The sequence below is a fragment of the Brassica oleracea genome, chromosome C7 (assembly GCF_000695525.1).
Source record: "Brassica oleracea var. oleracea cultivar TO1000 chromosome C7, BOL, whole genome shotgun sequence".
NCBI lineage: Eukaryota > Viridiplantae > Streptophyta > Magnoliopsida > Brassicales > Brassicaceae > Brassica > Brassica oleracea.
This window is the reverse complement of record NC_027754.1, coordinates 46414750-46439605: the sequence shown is the minus strand read 5'-3', so window position 1 is coordinate 46439605 and position 24856 is coordinate 46414750. Positions and strand designations below refer to the sequence as shown.

The 24856-nt window shown below is 33.7% G+C and overlaps 6 protein-coding genes and 1 pseudogene across 7 annotated transcripts; 3 read left to right on the top strand and 4 right to left on the bottom strand.

Annotated features, from left to right (window-relative positions):
- Positions 1–1821: 1821 nt before the first annotated feature.
- LOC106303836 lies at positions 1822–3494 on the top strand. The gene is made up of 4 exons (XM_013740171.1): positions 1822–2035; positions 2105–2341; positions 2454–2519; positions 3085–3494. The coding sequence occupies exons 1-4, from the start codon at positions 1856–1858 to the stop codon at positions 3238–3240; spliced, it is 639 nt and encodes a 212-aa protein (XP_013595625.1). The 5' UTR covers positions 1822–1855; the 3' UTR covers positions 3241–3494.
- Positions 3495–7217: 3723 nt separating this feature from the next.
- On the top strand, positions 7218–10007 carry LOC106307058 (inositol-tetrakisphosphate 1-kinase 2-like). Its single transcript, XM_013743905.1, has 9 exons — positions 7218–7800; positions 8400–8481; positions 8568–8600; positions 8716–8836; positions 8932–9024; positions 9106–9225; positions 9305–9540; positions 9624–9708; positions 9800–10007. The coding sequence occupies exons 1-9, from the start codon at positions 7514–7516 to the stop codon at positions 9889–9891; spliced, it is 1149 nt and encodes a 382-aa protein (XP_013599359.1). The 5' UTR covers positions 7218–7513; the 3' UTR covers positions 9892–10007.
- A 186-nt stretch (positions 10008–10193) lies between these two features.
- LOC106307057 (myb-like protein X) lies at positions 10194–12299 on the bottom strand. The gene is made up of 2 exons (XM_013743903.1): positions 12147–12299; positions 10194–11661 (listed from the first exon to the last, which is right to left on the bottom strand). Exon 2 carries the CDS (start codon positions 11650–11652, stop codon positions 10366–10368), a length of 1287 nt encoding a protein of 428 aa, XP_013599357.1. The 5' UTR covers positions 11653–11661; positions 12147–12299; the 3' UTR covers positions 10194–10365.
- Positions 12300–14868: 2569 nt separating this feature from the next.
- LOC106303452 lies at positions 14869–15455 on the bottom strand (annotated as a pseudogene).
- A 2179-nt stretch (positions 15456–17634) lies between these two features.
- Positions 17635–18969, bottom strand: LOC106305214 (pathogenesis-related protein 1-like). Of its 2 annotated transcripts, none has more exons than XM_013741585.1 (2): positions 18926–18969; positions 17635–18082 (listed from the first exon to the last, which is right to left on the bottom strand). In XM_013741585.1, exons 1-2 carry the CDS (start codon positions 18967–18969, stop codon positions 17635–17637), a joined length of 492 nt encoding a protein of 163 aa, XP_013597039.1. The 2 variants fall into 2 exon arrangements, with proteins under 2 accessions (XP_013597039.1, XP_013597040.1); XM_013741586.1 differs by having other exon boundaries at positions 17635–18099; positions 18943–18969.
- A 2511-nt stretch (positions 18970–21480) lies between these two features.
- Positions 21481–22147, top strand: LOC106305190 (pathogenesis-related protein 1-like). Its single transcript, XM_013741560.1, has one exon. The coding sequence runs from the start codon at positions 21499–21501 to the stop codon at positions 21979–21981; it is 483 nt and encodes a 160-aa protein (XP_013597014.1). The 5' UTR covers positions 21481–21498; the 3' UTR covers positions 21982–22147.
- Positions 22148–23210: 1063 nt separating this feature from the next.
- LOC106305041 (pathogenesis-related protein 1-like) lies at positions 23211–23913 on the bottom strand. Its single transcript, XM_013741421.1, has one exon. The coding sequence runs from the start codon at positions 23885–23887 to the stop codon at positions 23399–23401; it is 489 nt and encodes a 162-aa protein (XP_013596875.1). The 5' UTR covers positions 23888–23913; the 3' UTR covers positions 23211–23398.
- Positions 23914–24856: the final 943 nt, after the last annotated feature.

The following is a 24856-nucleotide window of genomic DNA, read 5'->3' as shown; positions in this document are numbered from 1 at the left end:
GGCTTCGGTTCACCGCTGCGTTAGGCCGCTCCCATACTTCTCTCCATTTCTCGAGTCTTCATCTCTCGAGCGTCTCCAGCGGCTCCAGGACACCGCTGCACAAGGCCGCTGCCACACTTTGTCTCCGTTTCTCCAGCGCTTGCAGCGGCTTCTCGATGGGACAAAAGGCCGCTGGGACGTCACGAGGCCGCTGGGACACTTAACCTCTGCGTCTCTTCTTCGAGAATCACCAATTTTGCTTCCAAACCATCTCTAGATGCTCCAAAGTCACCATTTGAAATCTCCATCACCTAATAAGGACATATGTAATGCAATGCAACCTAAACATATCTAAATGTTATCCTAAATGATCAACATGTGCAAGAATGAATGGTTAAAACAATGCAAATTGAGAAGATATCAATAGAACAAAGAAAGGTTCTCAAATCTCCATTTGTTCTGAATCTCTTTTTTTTTCTCCCTCTTTTTGCAATTTCCCATAAACGAGCTTTTCCTTGTAGCCTCCCTTATGTACGTTACCCTTGGTTTACAACACTCCAATTGCAATTTTTCTTGTCATAAGTGTAGCAAATTTAAGTAGCTATTAAGTTTTCTTTCATGGGTGCATTTTTGTTAAGTCAAACAAACAAAAACTTTAACACTTTAATATATAACCGTAAATTAAAAGTATAATTAAATTTAAATCCTATATCGTCGGAAAAAATAATAACACGAGGTTCACGTTCGATACAATATTTACTAGCTTAAGACCCGTGCAATTGCACGGAATAAATGTTTTATATAAAACTATTTTTTATCTGTTATTATTTATCTATTATTATTTATTTGTATTCATTTATGTATCATGTATATATTTAAATTAGAGTAAAGACATAAATTGAAACAATACATCTTGTTTACTTACGATGTTTTTTTAGTAAATAAATCAAAACAATCATTTTATTTATTTTATATGGTATATAACTAAATTTTAATGACATGGACATAGATATATAATATATTTTAATAAAAATATTTATTATTGAAAATTCATATTCATATGATAAACACAAAATTTCTACGGTACGATTTTTGAATGCAAATTTCAAAATTAAATATTAAGGTTTTAATACTTTTTGCAATATAAATTTAGAAATGATCATATTTAAGTATTTTTCTATGTTGTATATATATTAATATATAATATGAATGTCTAGTAAATGAGACTTTATATTTATACGATTTATGATCATTTGTATCTTGTTAATACCAAAAAAAAATTTAAACCCTTGATCACAAAATTATAGTGTGAGACATATAATGTTTTTAGTAATTTATAGTCATTTTAAAAATTCAAAATATAACATATAAGAGAAAAAATATTATTTTTATTATATAATTAATGTGGTTGTTTAATATCTTTCAATAATATAAAATTAAACAAAAAATAGTTAAGATACAAAAAATCATTATCAATTATTTATTATTCACAATCATTGATTGTCAAATATACACGTTCATCATATTAGGTAATTTCTTAGATTTTATTTAAGGAAAGTGCGAAAATTATTCTTTTTATTACTATTTATCAATTTAATAGTTAGTTTAATAAAAAGTATAATATAAGCTAAGATTGACTGACTTATTTCTTTAAGAATTCTGAATTTTGTTTTCATGGTGACACGTGGTTACGAAACAATGCGGTAATGTTTTCCATTAATACAAAAGAGATGATTAACTAATGGGCCTGATTGTATTATGTCCATCTAAACGTGGCCGAAGATAAAAAAAATCATTAAAGAAGTAAAACATTTTATTACAAAACACAGAGGGGGAGAGAAAAAAAAAAACAGAACTGTCTGATGCGTAACAAACGATGCCACTGTCCGCATCAATATCATCGCCGTCTTCTCTCGCTCTTCTCTCAACCCGATCACGATCGCCTCTCTCTTTCTTCATCTCCACTCCCAAAACCCTAATCATCTCCAGAACCAGAACCCCTGGTTCTCCTTCCACTTCCCTTTTTGCTTCCCGGCGACCCCGCGACTTCATCAACGTATGTTCCTTGCTTTAGATTGTGTGCCTAACACGATCCAGTGTTTAAACTGTTTCTGGGTTTCAACAGGGGAGGAGGGATGGTTTCGTAGACGGTGATCGGAGCTGGAACAAGAAGATCAAACCGGAGTATGGGTTCGATGAGGATTACGAAGAGGACGAAGACGAGGAGGAGGAGGAGGAGGAAGAAGAAGATAGAAGCTTGGATCTTTTACTTCGTTTCGTCGAGAATGTCTTCAGAAAAGTTTCGAAGCGAGCAAGGAAAGCCGTCCGATCTGTTTTGCCTGTTTCCATCTCCACCAAGCTGGTAAAGTCTCGAACTTTCGATTTTAAATTGATGATCAATCAAATCTGGTTTAAGATCTTGCAGCACCATGTTCTTTGCATACGTTGATAGTTTTTTTTTTGTTTCGGTTTAGGTGGGTTTCTCAGTGAATGGCGTACTTATACTTGCATTTTTATGGATCTTGAAGGCCTTTCTCGAGGTAATAACTTTAGTCCTGGAGTTGATTGTTTTGTTTCGTTACACTTGATTGCTATATGTTCGTAATTGGATTCACTGACTATGGTAGAAGTCTGTATCTATAATAACTTTGAATAGAGAGAGAGGATAGCATCAGTGTTAATGAGTTCAGTTGTTGTAGTGAATCTATTTTTATGGCATCTACAAACTCAATGATATAGAAAACGTTACTTAACTCAAATTAAGCACCGCCTCTCTCTGTTTTTATTCTACTCACACATATCAGCATGGAAGAGGCTAGCTAGTAATGGATCTTCTTTAATTATTTGACTTTCCCTTCTGTTTCTTTTTTATAAAATCTGATTTTAGTCACCTTTTAAGGTGTTTACATCAGTCTTTTCGCATATCTGCATGAAGATAACAAATATAGCGCGCCAGGCTTGACTATTTGTAGTTGATTGAACACTTTAGCTAACGGACATATTCTTCAATTTTTTTTTATGTATTCGAGAGAGACAATCTTTTGTGTTACTTAACGCGCGTAAAGTGCATTGGCCTTTAAAATATTTTTTGATGGTGGAATGCAGGTAGCTTGCACACTTGGGACTATTGTATTTACGAGCATTCTATTTATACGGGGACTTTGGGCTGGTGTAGCATACGTACAAGAAAGCCGCAACAACAGGATCAATGAACTTGCTGATGACCCCCGTGCATGGAATGGGGTGCAACCAGCTTCTTGATTAATTCACTTTTATGCTTCAGAAAATATTAAGTTTCTGACTTTTGAGAGCCAAAAATAGGTTTAGGCTCTTGGAAGACAATAAAACCACAGATGATTTTAGAATCAGAAAGGAGTGAGTTACAGTGGATATGATGTTCTTTGGCATTGTCTGATGATTTAGTAAGTAAAAGAATGTAATGTTTGTAGCATTCCAATGATGTGATTCGATGACACTGTATCTTAGTTTTCTAAATAAACAAACCATATACAGAATCGTACTATTACCTGGCTTCTCAATTTTTTAACTTTTTTTTTGGTACATCATGTGTAACCTTTGTGTTTACGATAAAAAAAGAAAAAGACTATTTATTCTTCTATGCTGAATTGTTTATCCTTAAGCTGAACCAAGCCACCATCCTGCGAGATTTCGTTCTCTCCAAATCGTATGGCTGTCTGGAAGGTCCAAATCTGATGTGCATTGAAAGGTCCAAACTTAACTTCTTTTCACTGATGCAACAAAGTGAAGGTTACAAACAAGGTAACCAAGAAGCTCCACTTTGAAGTTTTTGGAGATAATTTCATATCTTGGTATTTAAAACGATAAAACACACCACCTCTTGGTCCAAAGTTGAACCTGAGAGTGCATAGACGTATTTCGATAATACCATTACATACTCATAATCGGAACCACCTACCCCGATTACAAAAGGGTGTTAGAGTAATTATATCTAGGAGATTTTCTTCGTTTTGGGGGTCTGCGGTCGTATATTTGGGTTATGGTTGTATAGTCAGGATACAGTTTACATTAAATGTCCTATTATACTCTATACATAGGGTCCAAGAAAAGTACAAATAAATCACGGAGTTTCATAAGTTTACAGGTTAGAGGGGTGGTTTTGTTGTTTTGTATAAAAATAATGAAACATGTCTATATACAATTACTCTTTTTTTTTTGGTTTTGATGATATAAAAAATTCGGTTAAGATTCGGCTTGATTTATATGCCAGCTCCCAAGACTACAAATCTTTGCCTTCTATTGGATTTGTTGTTAGCTTAATATAATATAAGATGTAATCGTGTTAACTCTCTCATAATCATAATGTATTCAGGAATGGAATTTGAACGAGAGACCTCATAAGGGAGATCAGTTATATAACGTTTTGTTTTGTTATTATTGTTAAAGAATATATTGACAATATAGAGAAGAGAAGTTTATAAAGTTGATATTAAAGCCGAGGATATGTTCTAATGCACTTACAAAATGACGATACATAAGCATATTTGCACCTAAAACAAAAACCAACTAAACACCCACAAAAGGCTAAAAGTCGACAATAATGCCAAAAGATTAGTGGGTGTATGAAATTCCACTAAGATGCATTTTTAAGTTTGATGTTCTTATGTACCTTTTATTCGCACTTAGTGGTACACATATATACACAGAGACAACACAACACCATGCATAGTATTATACATACCAGGTTCTGCATACAATTTGTCTATATATATATATTCTATTTCCAAAATAAATAGACACATCTTTTTTTTTTTTGCTAAAGTAATAGACACATCTTAGTAATAATAAAAATGATATACGCATCGGCTTGTAAGAATAAAAAGAAATATATGTCGGGCAGCATCGTCAACTTTAGTATTGATTTGGATCCCAAATCCAGACTCTTATAAAAATAATTTAATACATGATTAGAAGATCCATTAATCAAAAAACAATATTAGAAGATACACACGATTTATAGTAGTTCACCTTAATGTGAAAGTTACATACATTTTAACATTGCGGATTTCTTCACTATGACCAAATATGTTAGGTGAAAGAACACTCATGTTAGATGATCATCTCGCGTATGCATTGCTTTTTACGTAACGATCAGTCGAATAAGTATAACTGCATAATCTCCATGTACAGATAAGTTTTATTTTTTTCTCACCTTGACTTATACAAATATTCCATTCACCAAAAAATAGAGAAGTAGACTCTTATATGGAAGTCAACTGTCAGATGTAGTAGAATAAAAGCATATGCATTACTTTGTTAGCAACGATCACATAAATATGTTCGACCAGAGAGATAGTCAACTCGGTATACGATTCGACAATTAGTTAATCGTCAGCACCTGAGAAGTCATGTCACTACTGTATGTATATCTACAGCATCAAGTATCGTATTCTATCTGCCCCATATGCAAATGAATTATAGAATCACATGTTTTACATATCAGTTGAAAACAAAACCTAATCTATCTAACGTATTAGGTCAAAACAACATATTCGGAGTTGTATTATTGTAATCTAAACACAAAACAGAAAATGACTGGTATATGAAATCAAAATAATACCTAGTAATAAAGTATCATGCTAGAGTTATAATGTTTTATACAAAATATCTATATATAATGGTTATTAATATTTCAAGATATGAAACATGAATAGCTAAATAGCTACTGTGAATGATAGCTAAATAGCTTATTGTAAACATGACCAAGGCTTACTACTAATGAAGCAATGATTATGTAATTTAATATTTGGTTAATCTATCAAAACTCTGCGAGAAACAAGAGACTCTTCTGCCTAATAAAGAGAGCATATTCCGATCCCTCGCATGTTGTGTATAGATATATATTCCTGTAAAGTAAATTACATTTATCAACAACTTATTATACTATGTTAAAATATGATATAAGTTGGAAATCAATAGACTTAACAATTTAGTATTTTTAATTAAACGTGATCTAAGACCTGACTCACCAGAAAAAGATCTTCAAGTTACCTGTTAGACATTTTGCAACATTTGCTTTTCCATATCATAAAATATTAATTGCTTTATCTTAACTTTTGTGTGTATCAAACTACCAATAAACAAATAGACAGATATCAAAGTTTTTAAAATAATTTCAGTAGTGGGCACGTATGATTGATTACTAGTATCAAATATGCATGCGGGTGCGAACAATTATATTAACAAACAACCTTTATCCAAAGCTTCAGCGTCTTCAAAAATCAAAGAAAAAAAAAATTAGTCAAATCGAGTACTGTAGAACCCTAATAGCCTCCAACTCTAGGCTTCGAGCCTGCTCAAGAGGCCACCACAGTCCCTCTGGAACTCAAGGCAACTCTTTTTTCACCTAAAAAGTCAGCGATTTATTATATAAAAAGAACAATTAATTATCTATCATTGCGACAAATAAACGCAGAAAACATTTTAGAAAAAGACTTGCTCAAACAAACACCATTGCTCAACATCAGGTGGGGAAAGCTTTCATACCAAAAAAGGTGGGTAAAGCTTTTCTCTCTAGACGTTTCATGTATTGTTAAATTATACAAAAAAATAAATTATATTTAAACTATCATTCTTCATGTTTGATTTCCCCCCTTCTTGCAAATAACATATTTACGAATTTTGAAGATATTACAGATGACATTAACATCATCCATATGGTTCTTCCGACCACCAGGTTCAACCAAAAACTCGCTACGATAACGAATTTAGTATTACAACTTGTACGATGATATCTAAGTTAGTTATTTTAAAGGGAAGTGCATGAAACTCAAATACTAGTGATACATATACATATCAAGATGTTAGCTATGTCATAGTGGTCTATAGCCATATGTTAACACGTACTTTTGTAATTGTTCATCACCAAAACAGTATCCAGTTCGTTTTATTAGAAAAGAAAACAGTAAGCGATTCATTGTTATTGGTAGTGATGGGATAATGATATGATTTGTCACACACATACTGTACGAAAAATATTTGTTTCATACTTTTATAATATGGATTTGATGTAGAGACTACGTGGAACTCATTGACAACAAATTAGGTGGAATTCGAAAAAAGGTTAGTAAAGATAGAATAAAGTATTGTCGTTTTGGAGAAACTCTGGCAGCTACAGTGTCTTTATGTTTTAGAAAACAAAAAAGAAAATATCAGCAAAGCTTTAGGGGACGACCATTTTCACTGTTAACAACTTAACATATCTTTATTCTTGAAAAATTCATTCAATCTCTCTTCTTCCTCTATAAATACATGATTCCGAGTCTAATCACTCCCTCAACATTCTCACAAATCTCATTTCTCTCGCCTCTGAACTTGTGACCGAACACGTATAGTCTCGAGCGCATCTCTCTCTCTCTCTCTCTCTTGCTCTCTCGCTCTCTTGCTCTCTCGCTCTCTTCTAGTTTATCAGCAGCCTGAAACTGTAGAGCAGAGCCTAGGATCTTAAAAAGGATCTACCTTTCTTCTTACCCATCTCTCTCTCTCTCTCTAGAAAATGTTTGGGACTCTCGCTTCCGGAGATATCGAGACCGCCAGATTGAGGCGTGATTTGAGGATACCGTGCAATCTAGGGTTCTCCTGCGGCGGATTTGAAGACCTTGGTATGAGATTGGAAGGCGAGAGCTTGGGCGCTGAGGAAAACCGAGAAGTGGTGGCCGAAACGGCGCCGTTTCAGGTCGAGCGGCCTCTGTTTCAGCAGACGCAGAAACTCGTCGTGGGGTATGCTCTGACTTCCAAGAAGAAGAAGAGTTTCTTGCAGCCCGAGCTTGAATTCATGGCTAGGTAATGAAACATAACACAAGTGGCTTGTCTCATGATAATCAAGTGTGTGTGTGTTTCTTTTCCTGAGACCACTGTTCATTTTCAAATTTTCAAAAGGATTAGATACTTAGGACTTTTGACATTTTAACTAGATTTGGTTCTTGTTTCCTTGCTCTTGTTTTTGGTATAGCATGATTCTGTTGTGGAGGACCAAAGCCACTAGCTACTCTGTCTTGTCATGTGCCATGTTTTTTGTCCTTTATGAGTCCTTGCTTAGACATGCACTTATTAGTATACTTGAGGTATCTGGAACCTTGTTTCTACGGGGAATATTCCTTTGAATAAATCCCTTTGGATTAGTCTCTGTTGAAGTTTTGACTTTAGCCTTGTACAGAAAAAAATAATAAACTTTTGATGTTTTGCTCTTTTTTTTCTATTGCTTGGAGATCTTCTTCAGCCACATGGGTGTTTTACTTTAAACAATGACTGATTCTGCTTATATTATTGTGTTCTAGAATCTCTCAAACAAAGGGTTTTTTAGTTAGCTTTCATCCTTTTTTATTTTTCCAGCTGAGTTTTTGAACAAAGGGTTAACAGTACTACTTGTGTGTCTATTTTAGGAGAAAAGGCATCTGCTTTGTCCCTATCGATTTGAACCGTCCACTTTCTGAACAAGGGCCATTTGATGTCGTCTTGCATAAGGTTTGTGGGAACTAAGAATGTTTTTAGATGAACCTTTTTCTTTATTTGCTGGAAATCTAATGAATTATATGATTGTGCACTTGCAGCTACTGGGAAATGAGTGGCAAGACGTTATTGAGGTTCGGACTTTTGAGAATTTTTTTATTCCTTACATACACTTAGATTATTAGTATTGTATCGTCAAACTCAATATTTTGGTTATACAGTCTCATGTTTGCTTCACTATGTTTGTAGGATTACCAGCAGAAAAACCCGGAAGTGACTGTGCTTGATCCTCCAAGTGCAATAAAGCGTATCTATAATCGACAGTCCATGCTTCAGGGTATGGCAGATTTGAATCTATCTGATTGCAGTGGTAATAATTTTCTTAAATTCTTTTGACATAATAAATTCAAAAACTCTCTTAAATAACTCTATTAGTAATCTTCTGCTTTGGTAAATCCCCTGTAGGCAGCATTTATGTTCCAAAACAATTGGTTGTCTTGAAAGATTCAGCATCTAGTGCCGATCGAGTTGTTGAAGCTGGTCTTAAATTTCCACTAGGTTCAACAACTTCACATTAAATGATGATTGTGAGCAAATAATATGATTGGGGTCTTAAAACTTACTTCAATTTTGTCCCAGTTGCAAAGCCACTCTGGATCGATGGAACTGCAAAGTCACATCAGTTGTTCTTAGCTTACGACAAGCGCTCGCTGGCAGAACTTGAACCGCCTTTAGTCCTGCAAGAGTTTGTTAATCATGGTACTATTTGTGGTTTTACCTTTAACACTTTTGGTAATATACCGAATGTATCTTTATTCATTTGTTTTGGTGCATGAAGGTGGAGTTATGTTCAAGGTCTTTGTGGTGGGTGATATCATAAAAGTGGTGAGACGGTTCTCTCTACCAAACGTGAGTAGTAACTGCGAAAAAGCCAAAGCTAATGGCGTCTTCAAATTCCCGAGGGTTTCATCTGCAGCTGCTTCAGCGGATAACGCAGATTTGGAACCTAGCGTTGCTGAGCTGCCTCCAAAGCCTTTCCTTGAGGCCCTTGTGAAAGAGCTACGAACCTTATTGGTAATTAAATTTGCTGCTTCCTCACATTTTCCCACTTCAAGTTTGTTTCTTCTTCTCTGTAACTTGTTGCTTTGTATTGATAGGGACTTAGGCTTTTCAACATAGACATGATCAGGGAACATGGGAGCAAGAACGTGTTTTCTGTTATTGACATCAATTATTTCCCTGGCAAGTCTTTGTATTTGAAGCTTCTGTGTAGTTTGAATATGATTTTGTCAGAGAAGCAGACAAATGAACTTTTGAAAATTCCATTTTGCAGGTTATGGAAAGATGCCAGATTACGAGCCAGTAGTTGTAGATTTCTTCCACAATCTGGCGCAAGCCAAACATAAGAAGAGACACTATAAATGAAAAGTTGGGGGAGAATGTATCAGATGTTCTTCTTCTAAGGAGGGTTTGGTTTTAATTAAGCTGATGTAAGAGCAGTGGGGGAAAAGAATAATTAATGACTAATTATGTATTTTGTACAGAACTAGCTCTCACCTTTTGGAAAGCTTTATCAGATAACAAGTTTTTGATTAGTGATTCTGAGTTTTTAAAAATACATAGAAATGGGTTTCTACTTGAAGACATGATTGTTGCTGTTTCGGACAGTTGATGCAGGAGAAAGACCAAAACCCCCTTAGCTGAATCTTTGTTGAGCTCTTCTACTGTTAAATATTGAACTTAGTTTTCCTGAAGACTAGTGAAAGCAAATCCATAGCCAAAGTTGAAGATTAATATACAGTTTTGGGGAACCAACAGAGACAGGCATACATTTAAGCTTTTACTAGACATAGCTACAAAAGCAGAAAACTCCATAGACATAACTTATCCAGCTTCATTTTACTCTGTTGAGATGGCTTCTTCTTCTTGATCGTCTTCATTCCCTTCAATTCTTATATCCGGCAGAGTTTGTGGATCAGTGAGAGCTTCTCTCTCTTCTTGCAACATTGTGCTTTCAGGAGTATCATCTACTTCCTCCTTTTGCTCTGTGGAGAACTGGTTTGAACTTTCCTTATATTCACCTGTTTCATCATCACTACCTTCAGACCTTGTATTCTCCTTCACTTCAGTTGTGTTCGAGCCTGAGATGTTTTCAATTAAAGAAGAATCTGAAGTCGAGTTCCTGGACTCATCTTGAATGGGATCTATGTTGGTAACGTTTGCAGAAACAGTGATGTTGGGATCAGACTCATTACGGGTCTGCTCAAGTTTGATGACGGTCTGTAACTCAGAAGGAGGTGAACCATCTTCTTGACTCCGTTCTTGCATGATTCTTGTTTCATTCTGCAGAAACCCTGAAGCTTCAAGAACTGCTTCTGTTGAATTCCCATTAACTGTTGCTTCACCTCTGGATGGTTCATTGTCACCATCTTTCACTTCTGTGGTTGTTTTATCCACAAAGGCTTCTCCTAACTTCAAGACAGGTTCCTTCTGAACCTCAGCCTCGCTTACAGTGGCGTTGGCATTGTTCTCCTGAACTGTTCCTGTTGAATTATCAGAGCTTTCTTTAAGCTTCTCAGTGTTCAGTATCCGAGACTCATGAGACACCGCACTGGAAGCATCATCAGCCTTGTAATGCTCCTCTCGCGCCTCATCAACTGTCATATCAACCTCATCTGGATGATCAGTCTCTTTTTCCTTCTCTTCTTCAAGCGATTCATCATCCTTATCAGCATCCTCAGCCGTTTTGCTTTGATCTTGTTCATCGATATCATCTTCCTCGTGTTTGTTCTCTTCCTCATCCTCTTCAGCTACTTCCTCTCCTAGCTTGCTCTTATCTTCTTCATCCTCCTCAGCTACTTCTTCTTCTTCTTCCTCATGAGTACCATTCTCTACTTTAATCTTGCTCTCTTTCTCTTCTTCATCTTCCTCTTCTTCCACATGCTTCTCCTCCTCATTCTTATGATAACCGGGAAGAAGATCTTTTCTCCCAAGCTTCACCAATCCATCTTCCTTCTCCGACAACTTCTTGTCATCAGTCTCATAGAATTCCTTCTTCTTATCATGAGAATACTTCGCTTGGTAGATTAACCAAATGCAAACTCCAAGCAGAACACATATCTGCAGGACATGCTTCCCTTTGATACCTCTGCTCCCTCTTTGGCTTCTGCTTGATGTTTTCTTCATCTTTAACAGCTATACAAATACCATACCCAGATTCTTTTAACATGTGACAATATAAAGGTAACAGCTTTTACAGAATAAGACAAGTAACCACCTCCTCAAGAACTAGTGGTGAAAAAACAGAACTTGTGACATGCAAAAAAGTAAAAAAGACCAAATTTATTGCAACCATGATGCAAAGTAAGTAGAAATTTAAAGAGAACTAAACCAAAGTACACAAATTGAAACTGAGAACCTAAAACCCCTAAAATTTGTAGACAAATCACAAAGAAGAGGATGATGTTCTAGGAGAAGTAGATAAGACATGGTCAAAGAAACACCAACTAAAGCTTCGATCTTTAGGAGTCAAATCAAGAACCCATTTCTTAAAAAGAGCTTAACTTTATATAACCCAAAACAAGAACATAGAACAGAGTTTGAGTTTGAACATATAATGCAGGAAAAGAATCAGATTCGGAGACAGCAGAAAAGAAAAGTGCAGTTTGAGAGATAGTTACCTGAGAGAAGGAGACAGAGGAAAGAGTTTGAGCTTCGATAAATCTACAGAGAGAGTTTATAGTGAGAGAACAAAGAGAAAAACTTTGAAGAAGGAAAGAGTGTGAAGGACAGAGGTAAGCCCCCAGACAACGCAAAGAGGGTGAAGCGATGACTATTGTCTATTCCCTCTTTTTTTTTTTTAATTATTCTTGGGGAATTATTTCCAATTACTCACAATTTTTATATTATCAAACAAATTATTGCAATAATTAAGTAATCTTAGTTTATCTTTTTGCTCAATTTTCATAGCTCGTTCTAATCATGAAACTAAAAATAATAATAACAAAAATAAATTATTCTAATCATGAAACTGAAAATAATTAAAAAATAAACTGAAGGGTAAGATTATTTCAAATTAATCTGACTAAGATGGTTTGTAAGAAAAATGTTTCTAGCATTTAAGAACTTAATGTGTATGAGTCATTCTTGAAGTTGTCAAAGTGGACTATAGAACGGATTAAGACCACATTAGTCTAAGAAATAAAATTTGTTGGTTGAACAACTACACACTTGATGATCTAATATGTGCTCCCTCATTTTTTAAATATTCAACATGCTCTTTTTTTATTAACAGGTATGTTTCTTATTACAATTAATGAGACCAAGTTTACATACTTAATACTGCTATATCTTATGAATTCTCAAATAAAAATTAAACGTTTGCTTATCTTTTCCACAACTATAAGTTTTCCTTGGAATTTTATAGAAAATGAAAAATACACTTTGCTTTACAAAGAGAATTAGTCTACTTCAAGCACTTTTCAAACTTATCTACTTCAAGCCATTCAACCATAGTTTAATGTCTATTATGATTCATTAGTTGGAGTATTTGATGTTTCAATTTGCAAATATGCACCAATAAAACCATTGCTTAAAGAATGTAGGTGAGATGCATTAAAGACGTTAAGTCTAAAGTTTTATACAATGTAATTAATTGGCATAAGATTGTCATTCCCAACATGGAAGTTCAAAGCTGGTTATAAGGTATACTAATGTTTTTCTAAGATCACCAAATTAATTTTTGTTTCATATTTTTGTTGATCAGATATTATTTTTCCTTATTTGAGTTTAGAATCTTCTTGGATTTTCACTATTTGTAGGTTATATTACTCATGAAAAATAATTTTTCACATTATATTTTCAATATCGATACATGTTTTAGCTTTCATCACTAAATCTAATTGTCCATGTATTATGTTCGAGTATGTTAAGAAATTTAAAAGATAATTAATATTTAAATATTATAAAGATCTTCAATCAAGCTTTTTTTAGTGTGTTCTAACCTTTTTTTTTTTTTTTGCTATGCATGTAGTATTGTATACTTTGGTAGAGACATAGTGGAATGTGAAGACTCATTCTATCAGTATGGTCTTTCTTTAATCAAACTGGAACATGGAAGAACAGATTCTCATAACCTCCGGTTAACCCAACCTATCTTGCAGGTACTTTCAAACGGTTGTATGCATTCAAAGATCTGGTGGTAACGTTCTTGAAGTACTACAATATTGTAGATATGCAAATCGTGAAGCTGAAATAATATTGTTTGATGTAAATACATCACAAAGTGAGAGGGAGAAGCTCAATGGCTTTCTTCATACAAAGAGTGGAGGTATACTAATGATGGTTATAATCCAAAAGAAATTTATCTTCTTTTTTTTCGCCTAATTGAAAATCCAAAGCTATAAGGTATACTAATGCTTTTCTAAAATCACCAAATTAATTTGTTTTGCATTTTTGTAGATCAGAAATTATTTTGCCTTATTTGAGTTTAGAATTTTCTTGGATCTTTGCACTATTTCTGTAGGTTATAGTACTTATGAAATGTAAATTTTCACATTTTATTTTAAATATCGATATGTGTTTTAGTTTTCACTAAATCTAATTTCCCATGTATTATGTTCGAGTATGTTAAAAAAATTAAAAGATAATAAATATTTATGAATTATAAAGATCTTAGATGAAAATTAAACATTTTTAGATAGTAATTTATTAAGTTTTCAGTTTTAATTTATTTTGAAAAAAATACTTTATAAATAAATTACTCGATAAATAAATAAAAATTGTAACTAAAAAATTAGTCAATATAGTAAATATAGAAAAATGTAAAATTAAAACTTGAATGTCTAATATGATAAACTTTTAACTTTTGAAAATATAAAATAAAACTGATTTTAGAGACACTTCCCTTCAATTGGGTCGTTGGTTGGCTATCATATTCATTGCTTCCTAAGCTATGCTGTTGTGGACTCATAATTGGGCTTATTTGAATTATTGGGCCTATTGATATCCATAATATTTTACATTTCTGTAAATATTTTAGCAAAATTCGAAGATAAAAGCTCTATAAAACCGGTTGTGTCGGAGTCGGATGAGATCGAATTACACCACTTCTTTCTCAAATCAAACCTATCTTGGATCGGCCAACCAAAAACCAAGAATTAGAAAATATCCACGACAAGATTCCTCTACCTATTTTTCTATAAAAAAACATTCTTATACATTGAACATTCACCATATATTGTAAGCTTATCATCATTCGATCATGTCATCATGCACTCAGAATTTACGTCGCTTAACACTTTGAATTTCGATAATTTCATTGAAAAACAAGTAATGTTTTCTCATGTACTGAAATCTAGACAAAATAAAGTAACACGACATTCCTTTTACACATTCATCAATTCAGTTTGAAATCAAATATGGTTTAGTTTCAATATAATTGCCCGCAGGGTCATGATAGTTACACACAATAATACTTGCACCACTGGCACACATACCCTTACCACAACCGAGCCGAGCAGAGCCACGCCACACGACTTGCGTGTAGTGTCCACAAGCTGAACCGTGGCACGAGTTTGAGTAATAATCATAATACGACTTTTCATCTATCCACATCGCAACAGCCTGAGCTGACATGTCTCCACTGCCCATTGCAAGGTTCTCTCCATATGGTCCAGAGGAATGCTCGAGGCTGCATGGACCAGCTGCTAGTTGGTTTGCGTAGTCCTGAGCCACAGTGGCTAGGCCGAAGTCCCATCTTAGAGGCTTGACTCTGACCTAGGCTCGGGCTACGTTGTGCGGTCTGAGGTAGTTGTCAGGAGAGTCATGGGACTGCGAATACTGAGAATATTGTGCGAAAGAAACATCGATTTGAGTCAAGTAGTTGATGAGAAGTAAGAGAAGCAAGGATTCTATAGAGACCTTACGAAACATTTTCAATGACTTTGTTCTTTGTTTCGTAAAGTATGTATGGGAACAAGATGAGTTTCTTGTGTTTTGTGATGCTACTTATAGAAAGTGTACAAAATTACATGTATATAAATGATAGTTTATGGCCTAGTTGCTGTCACGTTTTCAAGTAAGTTTGACTTGTATTTTTGGTTCAACAGTTTCTTCAATTTATCGCCTATGTCTCGAATAGCTAAGGGTTATGGGATAATTATGGTTCGGCCTGAACTAAATATTTAGAAGAAAAAAAAAGAAATAGAGAACGAGAAAAGTATGTACAGTCTAAAAATATATTATAGCATGTATAGTCTACAGTACGTAAATCAAGTCTAGAACTATATAGGTATGATATCTATATCATGTAAATCAAATCTCAAAATGAGTGTTAAATGATTCTAAAACCAATACCCTAAACTTCAATAGTTTCCATTTTAATAAGAATCTTAATTTGAAGTGAAGATTGTATATGAGTTCAGAGTCTTTCCGTTCAACATGAAAGGATCGAAGGCACTAATAAGGGCACTTTCCTAAATTTCACGTATACAAGGGATTTTGAGAAAAAAGAAAAAGAAATACGCATTGTTATTTTCTAATTAAATACAAAATATTAAATGTGAGTTATAAAACCCTAACTATATGTGCTCTAAGCCTCTACCACACGTATGTATACAAACAAAACAAATATTTTCATGTCACATAAAGCAAGTGCAAGCCGTAGCATTGCATTTTTCTTATTCCATTATAAAAATCCACACATATATGGTACAAAATCGGACTGACCCAGACGAAACATTATTAGCTGATGATGAAGATTGGTGTAACTGAACAACATAGAAACAAATAATACACACATGTATATAACTGACGTATACTTATCGAAACATTCAGACTTAGGTACTATTTTTAGCAAGGCCACTCGCCCACAAAATTACCTTGAGGATCATAGTCGCATCTCACTTTTGCACATTCCTTTCTCACCGAGTTTTTCCACACAATCTGAGTATAGTGACCACACTGTTTTCCCGAGGCACATGTGTTGGAACTATAATAGTAGTCAGCCTGCTCGTTCACCCACATGTTAACTGCTTCAACGCCTGACATGTCACCAGACTCACCCACTCGAGTGTTCCAAGGCGCAGTCACATCTACGCTGGTTTGCGTAGTCGCGAGCATATGCAGCCGCCCTCTAGTCGCACCTTAAAAGGATCCACCCCAACCGCTGCTCGTGCTTGGTTGTGAGCGGCCAAAAAGTCTTGTGGGCTGTCTTGAGTTCTTAAGTCTTAACTCTTAAAGGAATAGGAAAGTGGTTGTGACTAGGTTTTGAGATGGGTTAAAGATAGAGAAAATTGTCGTTTAAATCACCAACTTTGAAAAAAACATGAACTTTTTTGTAGACCATTTAAAACCTCAGCTTATCTTGACTTTCCATTTAAATTTCTAATATATTTTGACTATGCTATTTTAAGATGCCGTTACATTGGTTAATAGATTGATTTAACGGAGTTAACCACTATTTCTAATTTTCGTTAAATCCTTCTGAAACTCGTTTTAAAATTAAAAAGAAATTCCCCACACGGATTCAAACTCATGACCAGAGGTACAAATACAACAAAGCCAAACCACTAGGCCACTTACGATTTTATTAACTAGTGTAGATACTAATCTCTATTAAACTAAATAGCGTCGTTTTAATAATTTAGGAACTGTTCTTCAACGGATTCGAACCCATGACCAATGCTACAATGGCATCAATGCTAAACCACTTGACTACTTACAATTTTATTAAAACTGTAAACACCAAATCCTTTCTTTTCAGACCTAAATCCCTAACTCTGAGAAAGAGAATGCTATGTCTTGTATACAAAATTTCAGTTTAATCCAATAACTAGTAGTCTAATTAATACAACAATATAAATTGTAAGGTATAAACCCTAACTATATGCATACGTATAAATACAAAAAAAAAGAAAAAGATTCTCATATATCACACAAAGCAAGTGCAAGCCGTAGCATTTTTATTTTTTTTGCAAGCCGTAGCATTGCATTTTTCTTATTCCATTATAAGAATCCACACATATATATGGTACAAAATATGACTGAACCGGACAAAGCGATCATTATTAGGTGATGATGAAGATTGGTATAACTAACAACATAGAAACATAAATTCATGCATGTATAACATATATTTTTCGAAACATTCACACGTGGGTACTCTTTTCAGTAAGGCCACTCGCCCACGATATTACCTTGAGGATCATAGTTGCAAGTGATGAAGGTTTGACCATTGTCGCAACTCACTTTTGCACATCCCAACCTCACCGACTTTTTCCACACAATCTGAGTATAGTGGCCGCACTGTTTTCCTGAGTCACATGTGTTGGAACCATAATCGTAGTCAGCCTGCTCGTTCACCCACATGTTAACTGCTTCAACACCTGACATGTCACCACTGCTCCAGGCGATGTTCTCTCCATAGGGCCCACTCGAGTGTTCCAAGGCGCAGTCACCTCTACGCTGGTTTGCGTAGTCGCGAGCATATGCAGCCACCGTCTCGTCCCACCCTAAAGGATCCACCCCAACCGCTGCTCGTGCTTGGTTGTGAGCGTCCAAAAAGTCTTGTGGGCTGTCTTGGGCTCTTAGGGGAACAATGAAAACAAGGAAAATGGTTGCGGCTAGGATGAGTTATTCTTAGGTTCACCCCGGAGATTGAACCTATAAATTTACCACCCAATAGTGTTTGAGTATTAGATACTTGATATCTTTTAAATAACGAAACTAAATTAAATTTCCAAATTAGATTATATTTTTTAAATAAAAATAAAAAATATATAAAAATAGTTACAAAAAATAAATAAATTAATATTATTAAGCCGTCAGAAAAATACTAAACCCTATACCATAAATCTTAAATCCTAAACCCTAAATTTTAAACTTTAAACTTTGGATAAACCATAAACCGTTGGAAAATCTTAAACCCTAAATCATATATTAAAAACTAAATTTTAATAATACTAAACTCTAAATCCTAATCACTAAAACCTAAACCCTTGGGTAAACTCTGAATCCTTGGATAAATCATAAACTCTGGGGTTTAATTTTTAATATTTTTGATTTAGAGTTTATGATTTATCCAAGGGTTCAGGGTTTATCCAAGGGTTTAGGGTTTAGTGATTAGGATTTAGGGTTTAGTGTTATTAAGATTTAGTTTTAATGTATGATTTAAGGTTTAAGATTTAACCAAAGGTTTAGGGTTTATCTAAAAGTTTAGGGTTTATCCAAATGTTTAGGTTTTGAAGTTTAGGCTTTAGGGTAGAGGGTTTAATATTTTGCTGAAGGCTTAATAATATTAATTTTTTTTGTAACTATTACTATTTTTATGTATTTTTATTTTTTATTTTAAAAATATAATATACTTTGGAAATTTAATTTTGTTTCCTTTTTTAAAAGATATCAAATATCAAATACGCAAACACTATTGGTTAGTTACCTAAGGGGTGAATGCAAGAATAATTCGGCTAGGATTAGGTTTCGAGATTGGTTAAAGATTTTCATCTTGTCTCTTTTTGACTATTAGATTATATGAGTAATTAAGTTTTGTGGATTAGAAGTGAAGATTGAAGCGAAGTTATATAGTAGTTGGCATGGTTACTTGTTGAACGTTTTTTATTTTTCCAAATTAATCACTTGTAATTTTTATATTGGTAACTGATTTACCACGAAATATAAATAATTTAAAAGCTATGAATTAGAAAAGTATGCGCCTTCGGTCTTATTATAGTTGGCCAATTGATTAAGAAAATATATAGCAGGAAGTTCAGATCTCCGTAGAAAATTTAGCTAGTTAATTTCGAATTTAAACATGTGTTTATGATGCTTTGTATTTTCAGATGATTCGTTAAATTCTATATATCACTAGTTATGCATGAAATTCGTTTATAATTTACAAATAATGTATATTCTTATATTTTTGGAGATTACTGTATCAGAAAAAATATATATATTTTTGGAGATTCTGGTTCTATATACGTTATGAAAACTTTTTTATGTTTACGATGTTGGCGAGTCAAATTAATAAAACTAGAAAATGACGCAAAAATATCGAGGAGAAACATGAAACGGTAGCATATTTTGATCATTCGACTTTTTATTAATACTTAGGAGAAATGAGGAAACTCTTAAAGCATATTTTAATCATTCGATTTTTTTATTAATACTTAGGAGAAATGAGGAAACTCTTAAATTAGATGATGGCCAGAGACAATTTCTACAGCCATCACGAATAAATTTTATCTAATTTGTGAGGAAGGGTGTTCATTATCTCGTATACCTGAAATCATTTGTCTGTATATACGTCTGAATATTTTGGCCATTATACATATAGATCTTAAGATACAAAGTAAGAGAAGTGAAACTCGAACAACTATGCATCTAATTTATAAGAGTTTCTTCAGTCCTCCTAATTATTAATAAAAAAAAAATCGAATGATCAACAGATGCTACGTACCGTTCCATGTTTATACTCGATAATTTTACAACATTTTCTAGTTTGTTATAATTTGTCTCGCCATTAACATCGTAAACACAAATAGCTATCATCTAGAACGTATATAACCAAAATCCCCAAAAACACAAGAATACATTATATGTATTGTTCAGAGTTAAGACTTGAGTGTCCTACATAACAAGTGATATATGGTATTCAACGAACAATCTGGAAATGCAAAGCAACATCAACACATGTTTTAATTCCAACTAGACTTTGACCCACGCAACCGCACGGGTGTTGTTTTCACTTTAATATATATATAATATATATAATAAATATTTATACTATTTACTTTTATTATATATCTATTTAATTAGATTTTCGTTACATATATTAGACAAACTAAGATATACAAAGTTCAACACATTTCAAATTATTTTTAATTTAACTTTTATATTGTTAAAACTTAAATTTTATATATGTAAGTTTTCAGTTTATGTTATAAGAAATATAATTTAGTAGTTTTATTTGATATTTATAACAATTTTAAAATATTTATATACACTAATTTTTAAGCATTTAGTATTAGTTGTCTCAACATATGAACAAAGGATTAATCTGAATAATATATGGTAAAATATTCATATACACTAATCAACAGTTCGGTGACTTAAAAATCTTTTAAATTGGCAAATATAGTATGATAACATATCAAATGAGTCATTCCAAATTAGACTAATCCAATTATAAACAGTCAAAAAGTAGTAACTGGTTTTTTTTTCAGGGAAATTAAAGTGTATGTTTTTAATTGTCGATTAGGCTTATTTTTTTGCCTATCTCTCATCTTCTTTCTTTAGACTCATGATCAATCCTCCAGCTCTAAGAACAAAAACAGAAGCTGTAAAAATGATTCCTTGTTTCTCAGCAGATGATGATTTCATGTGAGTATGCTTGATTATAAAAGGTTAAAGTCTTTTTCGTTTGTATTTTACAACGTATAGTCTCATGAATATGATTTACTATTTGAATGAAAATAGTAAATTTAGGAAATTAGTATGTTTGAACAGATTTTCTTGAACCATAATTATAGGTTTATCTACTTAATGGCACGAGATTTTTAGTTTATTCTTTGGGATAATACTCTACAATATTTGTACACATTAATGTTAGGACAATTAAGGTGATATTAGTATAGGACAACTAAATGTAATGAGTTCCTGATGGATGGTCCAACTTAAAATATCACACATGAAATGAAGTTGTTACTTCTGTTTTAATAAAATAGATTTCACTAGCTATCATATGTTCTAGAATGATTTATGTCCAATTACTCTGAAGTTTCTAATATATATTCTTAATCAATTGCCAACTATAATAAACCGGGGGCGCATACTTTTCTTGTTACTAGTTTAATTGTAAATTATTTATATTTCGTGGTAAATCAGTTACCAATATAAATTACAAGTGATTAATTTGGAAAATTAAAAACGTTCAACAAGTAACCATGCTAACTACTATATAACTTCGCTTCAATCTTCACTTCTAATCCACAAAACTTAATTACTCATATAATCTAATCGTCAAAAAGAGACAAGATGAAAATCTTTAACCCATCTCGAAACCTAATCCTAGCCACAGCCATTTTCCTTGTTTTCATTGTTCCCCTAAGAGCCCAAGACAGCCCACAAGACTTTTTGGACGCTCACAACCAAGCACGAGCAGCGGTTGGGGTGGATCCTTTAGGGTGGGACGAGACGGTGGCTGCATATGCTCGCGACTACGCAAACCAGCGTAGAGGTGACTGCGCCTTGGAACACTCGAGTGGGCCCTATGGAGAGAACATTTCCTCGAGCAGGTCAGGTGTTGAAGCAGTTAACATGTGGATGAGCGAGCAGGCTGACTACGATTATGGTTCCAACACATGTGCCTCAGGAAAACAGTGCGGCCACTATACTCAGATTGTGTGGAAAAACTCGGTGAGAAAGGAATGTGCAAAAGTGAGCTGCGACAATGGTCAAACCTTCATCACTTGCAACTATGATCCTCAAGGTAATTTTGTGGGCCAGTGGCCTTACTGAAAAGAGAACCCACGTGTGAATGTTTCAAAAAATATATATTATACATGCATGACTTTATGTTTCTATATATATTGTTCAATTATACCAATCTTCATCATCAGCTAATAATGATTGGTTTTTCCGGTTCAGGCCTCTTTTGTACCATATATATGTGTGGATTTTTCTAATGGTGTAAGAAAAATGCAATGCTACGGCTTGTACTTGCTTTGTGTGATATATGAGAATCTCTTTTTTTTTTGTACGTATGCTTAGAGCACATATAGTTAGGGTTTATACCTTACAATTTATATTGTTGTATTAATTAGACTACTAGTTATTGGATTAAACTGAATTTTGTATACAAGATATAGCATTGTGTTAGACTTTTAGATCATGATTAACTCCAGTCTCTAACTGAGGTTCTTAGTTTTTCTTAGATTTTAATTAAAGAAAGCTAAAAACCGTTTCTTAGATAAGAGATTTAGATAAGAGATATAAGAGTCGTTTCTTAGTTGAAAATGCTAAAAAAAACAAGAAAAACAAATTAAGAACTCCGACTAAAAGATCAGGGTTAATCATGCCCATAGTTTTCACTTTAGTATAGTTTGAAGTCATTTTAATCAACGGTTACAAAGTTACGTCAGTTCGTAAGAATCGGTCAAGAAAACCAGCCCAAACGAAGGAGGACACATCGGCGCTTCCCTCCGATTCATGGACTGGTACCAATATAAATCATTAATTTGTAACCAAAGGATTTACAGAGTGATTACTATTATTTATTTTTGTAGGAGTATTGAGACAGGTTTTATGTCTTTATAGGTAGTCTCCTTGTTTAGGGTTAAATCTTTTTGTCGATTCTTGTAATATATAAAGAGTTATTGGGTTAATGGTAAGCTCAAACATAAGTCTTAAAATCTATAGAAATTTCTGAAACGGTTCTACACAACTTTCATTTTCGTCCACAATTAACATTTTTTTTGCTTAATATGTGTGAAAGTTATAGTTCGAATCAGATGAACATATAGACTTTTCTATAAAAGCAACCGCAAATATAAATACAGATAAACATTCGAGACTTGGTATCTCATGTTTTCTAGACAGCATTAGTTCTAGTAGTTGTAAATGCTACATCAATATTCATTGTCTGTGTCTTATGAAATTTTGACGAGGTCTATTTAATTGAAAAGGCAGAAAGAAGGTCATAGACTCACATGACCGTGGATGTCCGCATGCAATGTATTTCTTTGTAATTGTACGTATAAAACAACTATATATAAATGTATTATTCCATTACAAAATATATATTATACAAACCATAAACACCCGAACGTTAAGTAATCACCATATTCTGGTAGATGATAATCATTATTTGAAAGATAAAAACACACACAAGTACGTCCTCTATGGACATGTTTTATTCATCTGCGTACATATATTCTTAGAAAGGCCTACCGCCCCCGATATTACCAGGAGGATCATAGCAGCAAATGATGAAAGTTCCACCATTGTCACACCTGGCTTTGGCACATCCAACCCGCACCGAGTTTCTCCACACAACTTGCTTATAGCGATCACATCTTTTTCCGGAACGACAAGTGTTCGAATTGTTGTTGTAGTCGTCCTTCTCGTTGACCCACATCCTCACTGCGGCAGCTCCGGACAGATTACCACTGCTTCCTGCCAAGTTTTCGCCGTAAGGCCCGCCTGATTTAGTGAGACGACAGTCTCGTCGCCTTCGCTGAGCATATCGTCGGGCGTAGTCCGCCACATTAGCATTCCATCTTATCGAACTCACACCAACATCACTGCGAGCACGATTGTGCACATTAAGGTAATCTTGTTGACCGTCTTGGGCTTTCAGAGGAACTGCAAAAGCTAAAACAAGTGCTATTGTCACGAATACTAAGGTGTGAGAAGAGATCTTCATATTCTTTTTTTCCTTGGTTGAATATGATTTTGTAGGTTCCAAACGAGGATATATATAGTACACTTTACTGTTTACATTGGAGTTATTTTATGGGCAAGTATTACACTTGGAAAATAGTTTTTGGCAAACGAATACACACTTGTTTGTAGTAATTTATTTTAATCTGTTTTACAAAGTCAATTTGGCGAAAGGGTCAGAACATAGAGCCGTAAATTAACAAAAGTATCCACTTGTAAATAAGTTTAAGACTATTGATTTGACTGCACAATTTTAGAAGTATTAAAATGCAAGACAATTTCTTCAAATCTTTCCATATAATTTTGTATGTTTTAAAAATATTATTATCTAGTAGAAACTTCGAAACACTTGATATACAAATCATTATAATACTTTACGTTCCTTGATGTATATTTTATACTCTAGATAACTTCTATGTTTTATCCCTTTTTTATTATTCGAAGAGGATTGATAAAAAATAGCATTGGCTTCATGTGTTTATTACATGTGTGCCATTTTCTAGGTGTCATCACCACATACACTCTCACCTCATTTTTTTAAAAGCCCTTTCTCAACTAGAATAATTACAAACAAATGCCACTGGTCATTACATTATACTATAAGATTTTCGATCAACATTACGCTCGGATTTACAAAAAAAGAGGATTTAACTAAGGCAACATATTATTACCATTCAAAGAGAGACTTTATTGTTTGTTCGAAAACTTGGAAGTGGTTCATTTAAATAAGGTAATAAAATATACGTGTGTTTTAAGTCATTTACGCTTGAGTAAATAATTGATTCTTTAAACTTCGTACAACTAAGTTCTTTACGGTTTGAATTGGTTATTTTAGCTTGATATGCCGATTTGTAATAAAATATCATAACATGTATTGATGTTCATATCTAATCTTGCAACAAGTAAACCATGTTTATCATAATGTTTTGAAAAACTAATATGAGCTTCAAAT

Excerpts from the sequence above, each read along its gene's own strand:
- LOC106303836 (XM_013740171.1), top strand. The coding sequence starts at position 1,856 with ATGCCACTGTCCGCATCAATATCATCGCCGTCTTCTCTCGCTCTTCTC. Across the intron at positions 2,036-2,104 it reads GACCCCGCGACTTCATCAAC|GGGAGGAGGGATGGTTTCGT; the intron begins GTATGTTCCTTG and ends GGGTTTCAACAG. Across the intron at positions 2,342-2,453 it reads TTTCCATCTCCACCAAGCTG|GTGGGTTTCTCAGTGAATGG; the intron begins GTAAAGTCTCGA and ends GTTTCGGTTTAG.
- LOC106307058 (XM_013743905.1), top strand. The coding sequence starts at position 7,514 with ATGTTTGGGACTCTCGCTTCCGGAGATATCGAGACCGCCAGATTGAGG. Across the intron at positions 8,601-8,715 it reads AGTGGCAAGACGTTATTGAG|GATTACCAGCAGAAAAACCC; the intron begins GTTCGGACTTTT and ends CTATGTTTGTAG. Across the intron at positions 9,541-9,623 it reads AAGAGCTACGAACCTTATTG|GGACTTAGGCTTTTCAACAT; the intron begins GTAATTAAATTT and ends TTGTATTGATAG.
- LOC106307057 (XM_013743903.1), bottom strand. The coding sequence starts at position 11,652 with ATGAAGAAAACATCAAGCAGAAGCCAAAGAGGGAGCAGAGGTATCAAA.
- LOC106305214 (XM_013741585.1), bottom strand. The coding sequence starts at position 18,969 with ATGAAAATCTTTAACCAATCTCGAAACCTAATCCTAGCCGAATT. Across the intron at positions 18,083-18,925 it reads AACCTAATCCTAGCCGAATT|CATTTTCCTTGTTTTCATTG; the intron begins ATTCTTGCATTC and ends CCTAGCCGCAAC.
- LOC106305190 (XM_013741560.1), top strand. The coding sequence starts at position 21,499 with ATGAAAATCTTTAACCCATCTCGAAACCTAATCCTAGCCACAGCCATT.
- LOC106305041 (XM_013741421.1), bottom strand. The coding sequence starts at position 23,887 with ATGAAGATCTCTTCTCACACCTTAGTATTCGTGACAATAGCACTTGTT.